Consider the following 12,279-nt stretch of genomic DNA (forward strand, 5'->3'; position numbering starts at 1 on the left):
GTGGAGGGGCCACGGGGGCCCACTGATCTGCCTTGATGGAGTTCTGCGCTCTCTTTTCTAGAAAAGCAATCGGAGAGCGCAGACCTCCACCAAGGCAGATCAGTTGGCCCCCCCACCCCCGATCACCACCAAAATGTAATCATTTGTTCCTTGTGTCAGTATCAGCATTTCCTGAAAATTTCATCCAAATCCATCCATAACTTTTTGAGTTATCTTGCACACAGACAGACAAACAAACAAACAAACAAACAAACAGACAAACCAACGCCGGCAAAAACATAACCTACTTGGCGGAGGTAAAAATTTCAAAAACAAGCTATCACTTGGATATTTTTGCAGAGCGATGTCTAAAATTTATTTGTATATCTCTGTAACCTTTTAAGTAAATTGAGTTAAAATTGATGTTTTTATAGCGATTTGAAATTTTGTCTATTATAACTAAATGAAAAAAAAAAAAAAATTTAAATTCATAAAAATATTTGGTCTCTGACCTACTTTTCCAAAATGTAATGACATCTATTCTGGGTCACTGGCAGTCTATAAACCCAGTCTGGTATGAATTCAACCAATAGTTTTGCTGCTAGAGTGTTAAGAAACAAACAAACCGAACCAAAAACAATACCCCTTCATAAAATGAAATTCCAGCTCTGGTTTAACCTCTGAACAGACAAGAACACATGAGACACTGTAATCAATAGGAAGTCATTACAGCTTTAATAGCAGCTGCACAGACTCTTGGGTGTTTCATCTGTGCAGCTTCAACAGAACAACCATCCACACAAAGGCATCGCTGTACGAAGTCAGTCTGTGTGTGTCTTTAACTGGCGTTTAATGGGGTTTAAAACACATTTGCTTGACGAGCTAAACGTCAAAGATGTTACGTATGACAGCCACAGTCTGGTTATTTAATATGCTTCAACTGGCAAATACTGTTTTCTTCACACACCTAAAAGGTTGTTGTTAGAAAGCATTTAAGTGTTCTACCTCTATGCATGTGTCTTTGAAATACCAAACGCTCTTGTGACACAGAGTTTAACCTGTAATCTCAAAGTTAACACAACAAACTTTGACCCTGTTGCAGTCTTTCCCTTCTGTGTATCTAAGCAATAGAGCAATAATCCAGGTAGAAACATCCTTATTGTTCTTGTTAACATTACACAACCGGCAATATAACATATTCTGCTGATTTCTTCCCAACTCACCATGACGAAGCATTCTGGATTTTACAGCTAACTAATGTGGTTGATGACAGTAAATAGAAGTATTTCGACTTTAAACAGATACTTTTTTAAGTCATTTAACTTAGTTTATAATATTAAATCACAAGTGTTATATGTTATCTGTACTAGTCCACAGACTTCATAATATAGTCTAATGTGAAGAGAAGAGCTCAAGAAAGAGTTAGCCTTTGGAATAATAATACATTGATTGAAATTTTTAATATAACCCATGAAAATGCTTCCTCCAAGTACAAGATTTGCATTCTGTAAATATTCAACATGCAACCTCTAGTGAAATATTCACAATGAATATATTTATTTGAATTTGCATCATTTGAAATGATGCTGAGTTTGGTAAACTGGGATCACCCAAAGTCAGCAACTATGCTAAGCTAAGCAAACAGAAGATGGAGTGGCTAAAAAGACTGATAAACAGTAAATCATCTCTGTATACGTTTGTTTGTGTTCAACTACTTTACCTCACTTTAACAAGGATATTTATTGCTTATGATAATAACTCAGGAAAACAAGTACACAGATTTGTAAATGTTTATTTTCAGTAGCTCATGTTATGTTTGTGGCTCTGACTCAAGTCTTTATAGTTTTTCTGTAACAAACTAGTAGAAATGTTAACGGCCTGACAGTAGCATATTGGTTTGGTTTTATATTTGATTCAATGACTGTTTTACATTGCTAATTGAAAATGCAGTTCTACTGTTAAAAAGCATCTTATTTGTTTGATGTGTTTACAGACTACTTGCTCTTAAATGCTATTGCACTATTTGCTGCAAATGCTCATATTTCTGTACTTTTGGCATAAACTGCCAACTACACAATGTTTGGGTTTGTTATTTAATTTTGTGTACAAGTGCGATTAACTGCGATTAATCCTAGAAGTTTATGCGATTAATCATGATTAAAAAATTTTAATCGCTGCCCAGCACTAATCATTTCCTAACAGTGGTAATTCACTAAATTTGGGGCGGCCATGGCTCAGATGATAGAGTGGGTCGTCCAATAACCAAAGGGTTGGCAGTTCGAATCCTGCTCTGTCCATGTGCTGTTGTGTCCTTGGGCAAGACACTTCACCCTCCTTGCCTCCAGTGCTACTACTCACACTGGTGTATGAATGTGTGGGAATGGTCGGTGGTGGTCGGAGGGGCCGTAGGCGCAGATTAGCAGCCACGCTTCCGTCAGTCTGCCCCAGGGCAGCTGTGGATACAGATGTAGTTTACCACCACCAGAGGGAGAATGTGAGAGCGAATGAATAATGGATCCTCTGTACGCACTTTGAGTATGGGTTCATAGAAAAGCACTATATAAATCTAATCCATTATTATTATCATTAAATTTATAAAATGTTGGGATTTTTTCTTATTTTTGTTTGTTGATATTGCTATTTTTGATCATGCCTCAGCTTGAGATTCCATTGAAAATCATCCACAACATTGGGAAAAACATGTATTAATTGTTAACAGCTGTTGAACAATAGAATGTTCCCTATCAAAATGTTACATGTATATTATGTTTTTAGATTCATTTCACCATTGCATAAATGTGCATGTTACATTTCACTCATGTTTATGTTTAAGGTTGAGCTCATTTGAAGTACTTTATATATTGTTGGTATCTTAGTTTACAGCAATGCATCATATTCTAGAAAATCATCGGATGTTTGTAGCATTGGCACATGTTGCCAAAAAGTCACCTATTCAAGAATTAGGAAAAAAAACAGGCCTTTTTCACAATAATGTGCTTTAGTACTTAATCAAAGATGGTTTTTAAAGAGTTTGCCTAGTTTAAGGAAGAGGAAAAGTTCCTAAACCCATATTTGGAGATGCACTGGACAAGAGTGGGATGAAAAGCTGTAATGTTGTAATGTCTTTACAACAGTCTTACAGCTGTAATGCTGTAATGTCTTTTTTTTTTTTTTTTTTCCTCACTTCCTCGTCTTCTGCGCATGCGTGGCGTCTGTCAAACCGCCGGCAGATCTACTCTCAGAATTCCAGCCTTTTAACTACTTATTTCTTGCCTTTCAACGCTTACTCACTTGAACCCAACCTCTTAACCGTGTCTTTTTAACTTGACGCTATCAACCCAAACCTTCATCAGGACAGGTCAGTATTGTCAGTGGATCCTTACCTCTGGTTGTCACCCACCGCTTCCCGCGCTCTGCCTGGTATCTCGCTGCTTCCACCATGGCGTCATCCTCATCAGCTGGAGATAGTCCTCTCGTCCAAGCAAACAAAACCCTGGTAAAGGCTTACCAAACTATCGCGGATCTCAAAGAGGAAATACTGCGCCTCTCCGCTGAACTCGCGGAGAAAAATGCCCAGCTCTGTGGTTTCTCCAGCCGCCTTCCCACACTGTCCAGTCTGTTCCTGAAAAGCGCAGAGAAGCCCAAAGCCTCCTGTGATGATACGGTGTTATGGGATCCTTCCTCTGCCTGTTCTCGCCCCCCGTGTTCTACACCCTGGTCTGAAGTGGTGATTCGTGGCCGCAAAAAGAACACGAGCAAAGACTCACCACCGCCGACCATCAGCACATCAAACCGCTTCGCCGTCCTGTCCGTGGAGAACACTCCGGCTCCCCCCGCCAGGGCTGATGTGCTCCCATCCCACCTGGCTCTGTCCCGGAACCGGCTCCTGCTGACTCCGTGGCTGCCACCGAGCTGATTACCGGCGACGGTCCTAAAGCCGGTCCTCCTGTGAAGCCGTCGAACAAGGGTCCCCGCTCCTCGGTCCGCTCCTCTGCCCGGCGCCGCCTCCTCCGAGAGGCCGTCCGCCGTCACTCCGACGGTCCACCCGTGGAATGTCTACCTAGAGAGACCAGGAACCCTTCACCTTCAACACCGTCTCCTCGACCACTTTTCCCTCCGACCACCGCTATCCTCGGGGACTCCATCATCCGTCACGTCCGTTTCTTTAACGCCATAACCAGGTGTTTTCCTGGTTCCACCGTCACTTCCATCCTCCATGAACTCCCTCAGCTGCTGCTCTCACTGCCGTCCACCGTTACCCGGATCATAGTTCACGTGGGCTTCAGTGACACTTCTCTTCAACAGTCCGAAGTGACAAAGGTTCATTTTAAAAACCTCTTTGATAAACTGAAAGGATCCGGGAAGGCTGTTTTCATTTCCGGGCCACTCCCCTCCTTTGCCCGTGGTGTGGGCCGTTTCAGCCGACTCCTCAGCCTGAACACCTGGCTCCAGTCCGCCTCTGCTCTGAACGGCTTCAGTTTTATTGATAACTTTAATCTGTTCTGGAACCGCCCCTCCTTCTACAAGTCCGATGGTGTCCACCCCTCTAGACTAGGCAGCAAGGTCTTGGCTCAAAACATCCAACACGCTGTCCTGACCAAAACCACACCCACACCAATGTGACTATGCCCTCCCTCTTCTGCTGCAGTCACCTGCTCCCCCTGCTGGTCACATCTAATATCACCACGTTCAGAGTCTCCTATAAAATCTGTAGTGAGAATAAACAACACCCCAACTGATCTCTCCTCCTCTCCCAGGCCCTCACTGTCCACCTGTCAACTAACCACCTCAGTGAATTCCTCTTCTCCTTCCCCATCTCCAGCAGCCTACACCTCTGCCTTGCTCTTCCCCATTCCTGTCATATCCAGGTCTCGTATGGGGTTTCACTCTGCTAAAAGGCACCGTAGGTGGTTGACACAAATCCCATTACACACAGCGGACACGAACACCATGATGTCACCACCACCTAGCCGGTTTGGATTACTAAATGCACGTTCCATTGCCAATAAATCCTTCTCCCTAAATGAGCTTTTTACCAACAGGAACTTGGATGCATTATTCCTGACGGAGACGTGGCAAAGGGATGGGGAGTTCATTCATTTAAATGAACTGTGCCCTCCTGGCTGCTCTGCTGTTGGTCAGCCCCGCCCCTGTCGCCGGGGCGGTGGCCTTGCTGTAGTGCACCAAGACAAATACATATGCAGAGGGATGAGCACCGATGACTTTCCCTCATTTGAGTCACAAATGATCAAGATTGGCTCGTCCAGTGTGTTTTACTGTTTCTTAATCTACCGTCCCCCTGGCCCTGCTGGTGCCTTCTTAAGCGATTTCAGTGATTTCCTTACATCAATAATAAAACTGGAGAAGGTTTTAATTCTTGGGGATTTCAATCTGCACATTGATAACAATTCATCCAGCCCAGCAATGGAACTTTTAGCCATGACTGACACTTTTAACCTCAAACAACATGTATCTGGCCCCACCCACAAGAAAGGACATACCCTGGACCTGGTTTTCTCATTGGGCTTACACGTCACAAATGTGTGTGTTGAGGATGTCCACTTGAGTGATCATTGTGGTGTGTTTTTTGACTTATGTGTGCCTCTTGAGCCCAAGCCTGCACCTAGAAGGGCCAAGAGGAGGATCATTACAGAGTCCACAGCCCAGGATTTCCGTGCCCTGTTTAACCCTAGTCTTCTTAATGAGTGTCCCGATGTTGATGAGTTTATCCAGTGCTTTGCCACACACTGCAGCTCTATTCTTGACCAGGTGGCTCCCGTGAAAACTAATGTCACTCGTAAGTGGTCTTGTCCCTGGATAAATGAAAACATCTTAAACCTAAGGAGAACTTGTCGCAAAACTGAGCGTCTTTGGAAATCAACCCAGTTGGAAGTACACAGGTTACATCTTAAAGATCTCATAACCTCATTAAATAAAATGATTACGGAGGCAAGATCCAGCTACTTCCACAAACTTATAGCCACAAACAAGAAAACCCCCAAAGTAATCTTTGACACAATCCAGTCCATTGTGTCCCCTGCTGTCCCTGCTGCCCCTGTGCTCTGTAAAGCTGACAGCAATGACTTCCTAAACTTCTTCACAGACAAGATCAGGGATATTAAACACAATATCCCACCACCCTCTGGCCGTCTGACCCTATCTGATCCCCCTCTGCAAACCTGGTCCTCTTTCGACCCTGTGACACTGGAGGACATCTCAGCACTTTTATCCAAAACGAAACCCTCCTCCAACTCTGCAGACATCCTCCCCCATAAGCTCCTTGTCGGTGTCTTTGACACTATTGGACCATGGGTCATAAAGTTTTTTAACCTGTCGCTCACAACTGGTTTGTTTCCCAGCTCCTTCAAACAGGCCATCATAGAACCTAAACTAAAGAAAACCACACTGGACCCCACAGACTTCAAAAGCTACAGGCCCATTTCAAAGCTCCCCCTATTGGCCAAAATCCTTGAGAAAGCAGTGTCTAAACAACTTACAGCTTTTCTGGAGACACACCAGATCTATGACACTTTTCAGTCTGGGTTTAGACAACGCCACTCAACAGAAACCGCACTATTAAAAGTGTCTAGTGACATCCTGATGGCGGCTGACTCCGGGAAATCCACGGTCTTGGTCCTGCTAGATCTCTCCTCGGCCTTTGACACAGTGGACCATACCATAATGATTGAGAGACTGAGGGACCTGGTAGGGATGTCAGGTCATGTGCTAGACTGGTTCTCCTCTTACCTGACCGGCAGAAGCTTCACTGTGTCAATAAACAACTTCCAATCTGACTCAGCGGATCTACTGTGTGGTGTGCCCCAAGGCTCTGTCCTGGGACCAGTCCTATTCTTACTCTATGTCCTCCCACTTGGCCACATTATCCGACAGTACAGTGATGTCTCCTATCATCTATTCGCGGATGACATCCAGATATACTGCTCCTTTAACTCCTCTGAGCCCCACAAACTGAGTTCCTTAATCAACTGCTTGTCAGAGCTGAAGCAGTGGCTAAATGATAACAGCCTCCAGCTGAACTCCAGCAAAACTGAGACCCTCATCATTGCCCCGGATAGTGCAATCCCAGGGATCAAACATCACCTTGGAGACCTGAGTTCCTCGGTAAAGACAAAACTGAGGAATCTGGGTGTCATCTTTGACCAGGACATGTCTTTAGAATTCTACTCCAAACACCTAGTCAAAAACTGTTTCTTCCACCTACGCAACATCTCCAAACTCAGATCTATGGTGTCCACAAATGAGCTCGAGATGATCGTTCACGCTTTCGTATCTTCTCGCTTAGACTACTGCAACAGCCTGTTTACATGCTTAAACAAGAAGGAGCTGGCCCGTCTACAGTTTGTCCAGAACTCTGCTGCCAGGCTCCTGACCCGCACAAACAGGAGAACCCACATCACTCCCATCCTTAAATCTCTCCACTGGCTCCCTGTTCTATATCGTCTTCATTTCAAAATTCTTGTGCTAACTTTCCGGGCCCTACATGGCCAGGCCCCTGCATACATTGCTTCCCTGATCCAGCCCTACAGCTCGACTCGTAGCTTGAGGTCTTCAGGACAGTACCTGCTGATGGTTCCACGGACCTGTTTTAGCACACGCGGTGACAGGTCTTTTAAAGCTGTGGCACCACGTCTATGGAATGACCTGCCTCTACACCTACGGTCCATGGACTCTGTAGAGAACTTTAAGAAACACCTCAAAACCCTCCTGTTCAAAAAGGCTTTTTAGTCTCCCACCTGACCCAGGACCACCACAGACTGATTACACTCTATGTATTCATCATAACGTACTCCATGTGTCATCCCCCCCCCCAGTCTCTCTATATCTCTATCGCTCTCTCTTTTCTCCTCCTTTACTCTCTCTCTCTGTCTTTAACCCCAACTGGTCAAGGCAGACAGCCATCCTTCAGGAGTCTGGGTCTGCTCGAGGTTTCTGCCCGTTAAAGGGAAGTTTTTCCTCGCCACTGTCACCAATCACAAGTGTTTGCTCCTGAAGGATTCTGTTGGGTCTCTGTAAACTTAATTTGATTCTGATTTGAATTGATAAAGCACTTTGTGACTCTGTCTGTGAAAAGTGCTCTATAAATAAAATTTACTTTACTTACTTTACTTTACTTAATGTTAAAAGTAACTAATGCCATGACACAAATGCATTGGACTAGTGAAACATAAGATTTAATGTGATTTATGTTCAGAGGTTGTGTTTATTTATAGGCGATTGTTTACTTAGAATTCACCATTAACAAATACCTGTTGCCAAGAGTGATGCTAATCTTACTTTTTGCATTTTGTATGTAAATATGATACTTTATACACACATAAATCTTCTCTAAGTCATTTATTGGAGGCTGCATTTGCATAGTAAATATGTATGTAACTGATATAATTCTGATGTTTGTCCAACAGGGAAAGTCTTACCCATTTAAAGGCTCCTTCCCTCCCATGTGGAATCCCTTTGTCTTATTGGACTTCAACAACCTGTTTAGGACGATGGACGAGATGGGCAAGGAGGTAAAACCAGGACTCACCGCTGTCACTTTCCACACACTCACACTTGCAGCTTGTTGCTAATTTCCGTTTCTCGCCATCTGTTTTTCAGATCCCCAAAGAGGCTCCCTGGAGAGCTCCTCACGCTGAGGAATGGGACAAGATGACCATGAAACAGCTCTTTGAAAAAGTCTGCTGGACCAGGTAAACAACTGGAGATAAAGAGTCTTAAAAAGCGAAAAATGGCAGAATTATTTAACAAGATTAATCAGATTGAGTTTAAATACAGCTAAATAAACCTTTTCTATTCCTATTTATAATCACATTAACCCTCTGGTATCCCATCCAGCAAGGCCCTTACTAAGCACCAAGTGTGCCTTTTTCGCACACTTGTGGAATAATGTCAAAAATTTTTTCATACAGTTTGTTTTTAATTCTTTTACACTTTTTTCTATTTCATCAACTTGAGCCATAAATAAAAATACCAAATACTCAATAATTGTCACATTTTTTTAACCCTTTAAATGCCGTGTTTGTAATGTAAACAAACCTTTTTTTTTTTTTTATGCAAAAAAACACAAAAAAAACTTTTTTTTTTTCAACATACTACATAAAAAGTGGATCACATATTATTTGATTTTTTCATCCTGGCATATGTCAATGATTAACTCCAACATCAGTTAATTTGCATTATTATTTTTGGCACTAGGTCAAATGTACAAAAATACTAGCATCTGTCACCAAATGTGCGTAAAATGCACACCTATAAATCAAACTATTAAATATTATATGCTGATTTATTTTTCTGCTCTAATTTGATTTTATTTTTGTAAATCAAGGTCCGCCCTAAACATACATATCAAATGGAAGAAATAGTGCATTTTAGGTACACTTGGGAGACAGATGCTAGTCTTGTAATTTTCTTTTGTTTACAATGTGCACATTTTAGTTGGTGGCCAGAATTTTAAAGATCATGCAAAAATGAACAGCTGCTGAATTCCAACCTTATTTAAATTGTGAAAAATAATATGAAGTTTTTTAAAATGAAGTACAAAGTGTGCCTAAAAGGCACACCTGGATACTGGAGGGTTAAACAATAAAAATATGTTTAAACAGTTTATAAATGTGTACATAATCATCAAGATCTTTACATATCTGGTGAAATCAGTTTTAACTTCTTAGATCTTCACATCAGTTCAAGTGTTAATATTGTAATCATTAATAGAGTTGTTAAACCAAATGAGGTGAATAATAACGACTCATAAATCAACAGATCAGATAAAGTCTGATGGATGAAGGTCTTTAACACCAAAACACTAAATGTTCCTTCAATCCTTCCTTATTCCTAGTACTGTCCGTCGCTTCGCCACACTGTTTGTCAATGTGAACGTGACCTCTGAACCCCACGAGGTGTCGGCGCTCTGGTTCCTCTGGTACGTCAAACAGTGTGGAGGAACCATGAGGATCTTCTCCACCACTAACGGAGGACAGGTGGGTGGAGCTCCACAGGTGGATTTAAACACCTGGAAGGCTCAAGTATTTCCTTGAATCAGACGTAATAAACCCAAAACAAGTGGTGCCAGGCACAACAAACCCCACCCCTCACATGTATTTGAGCTTATTTTGGCATCGATCCAGCTGATGTCATCATTTATATGCGTGTAGTGATGTCAGCATATCAATTCCCTCTATATATGCACCAGGTTTGAAGTAAATTGAAACAAAATTTATGTTTTTATAGACGTGAAATTTCGCCCATTATAAGTAAATGGGAGAGAAAAAAAGATTTTAAAATTTCATAAAAAAATGTTAACTTTGTCCCAAAATATAATGACATCTATTCTGGATCACTGGCAGTCTATAAACCCAATTTGGTATGAATTCAACCAATTGTTTTGCTGCTAGAGTGTTAAACAAACAAATAAACCGAACCAAAAACAATACCCCTTTCCTCTCCTTCAGGGGGCGGAGTAATAAGTTTGCCAGTATTCATGGTTGCTGATTAAATTTTCAAGCAATAAATCAATGCACAATGCAGCACATTTGTTACTTCCCTTATTATCTGGTGCTGAAGTTGTTGTTTTTTTTTTCCAGAATATGCAGAGTAAGAACTATAGCAGCATGCTTGGTAAAGAAGGTTTACATCTCCAGTGTTTCCGGAAGAGAAATGGATTTTTTAGTCAGTTCTACATAGATAGGGGCATCAAAATATGTGGGGATACAAGAGATGTCCACGCATAATTTGATGATGAATGATGCTCTTTTCAGACATTAAACTACATTAACCTTTTTTTCATTAAGCATTTTAGAATGACGTGCGTTTGATGTGTTTGGGATTGTGCGCTGTCCGTGGTGCTGAAATCACATATTACTGTGGGAAAACCGACCTGAACTGTTAGAAATTAGGAGTCATAATAAGACATCAGATGAAGAAATTTGAAGTAGAAGGTATAAGAATAAAACAAAGATACACAAGAATAATAGAGGGAAGTGATGGTTAAAAACACTAACCGTCCGACACGCACATCCATCACCCTGATCCTCGTTCCTGTGGACTGTGCATTATCTCTATGCTGTGTGGTGTTGTTTCAAGTTTATTTTTCTGTTAATAAAACCCTTTATTTCCTTCTGCACGGTGCGTTTGAGTCCAGTCATTCACTCCGTCTTGAAAATTTGTCTTCGACTCTTCAAAGAACGTCAAGAATGCCGCACAAATGATACACTACTGCCTATAGAAACACCTTACGTCCACCTTAAGAAAGCCATGCCAATCTCTGTCTGTGCGATTGTTCGTGTGAATGCTGTAAGGAACCCCTAATAACAACGTAATGTGTTCTTGTGATCTACTTGCAGCCAGCGCAGGAACATGTGGGTCCTGGAACACCCTCCTGATCCACGAACGTCGTGCATTGTTCTTACGTTTTTTCATAAGGTATTTGTTTGTGCGCCGTGCGAAAGGGGGTTTTGTCCTGCGTTCGTGGAATATCTTGGACAAGATCACTCACCTGGCAACGAACTTAGGAACACATGAACACGCCATTCTTATACGGCCGCCTTGAGAAGGTCATACGAAATGGTCCATAAATCGTTCACACGGTGTTCGTAGCTGTTCATAGCAGCATTTGTGTCTGAGGCTTAATGTAGGATATAGGTGTAAGAAAACTCAGTCCCAACCTGCCTGTTATTTCAATTGGTTTGTCACCCCCCCCCCCCCAAGGATGAAATTCATTGAGCAGAAGTAGGGATGTAAAAACCAGAGGGGGGCTGATCTCCCCCACCCCCCAACAAATCTCACCCTGGATTTACAGATAATTTCTTTTCTGAAGGGCCTCCAACATTTACCTTCCATGGGGTCTATAATTGGTAGCGGCGCCCCAGCATGTTGTTACACACACACACACACACACACACACACACACACACACACACACACTAATTCTCACTTTGCTGTCTGTGTTTGACATGAAATACTCAGACTGTTTGACTCTTGGTTATAACTTTAGCAGCTCCATCTCCAAAATCACTGCAAGATGCGATAAAATGGTCACAGCAAACTGAGAAATCAGCGCTGATGCAGAAAAGAGGTATTATCAGACCGAAGACATGCATTCACAGATGTAAAGTTAGACTCTGAGCATCGCTGACAGATCCCACAGACTCTTAAAGTAACCCTTGGACATTTACCTTTTGGTTATCCTCAGATCAGCCCAGCATAATTACTGGCCTGACAAAAGCTGTTTTCTTGGAGCGCTGGGGGAGCACATTGAGCTGCCGTACTTTCTCAAGCTGAGTGGTC

The 12,279-nt window shown here is 42.3% G+C and overlaps 1 protein-coding gene across 1 annotated transcript in view; it reads left to right on the plus strand.

Moving 5' to 3' along the window:
• The window catches only part of mao (monoamine oxidase), a 90,283-nt gene that overhangs the window by 62,570 nt on the left and 15,434 nt on the right, over positions 1-12,279 (plus strand). Inside the window, exons 4-6 of the mRNA XM_030124764.1 lie at positions 8,403-8,507; positions 8,596-8,687; positions 9,833-9,974. Coding sequence (XP_029980624.1) covers positions 8,403-8,507; positions 8,596-8,687; positions 9,833-9,974 — 339 coding nt within the window. The remainder of the gene's footprint in view (positions 1-8,402; positions 8,508-8,595; positions 8,688-9,832; positions 9,975-12,279) is intronic.

The sequence above is a fragment of the Sphaeramia orbicularis genome, chromosome 21, assembly GCF_902148855.1.
Source record: "Sphaeramia orbicularis chromosome 21, fSphaOr1.1, whole genome shotgun sequence".
Classification (NCBI taxonomy): Eukaryota; Metazoa; Chordata; class Actinopteri; order Kurtiformes; family Apogonidae; genus Sphaeramia; species Sphaeramia orbicularis.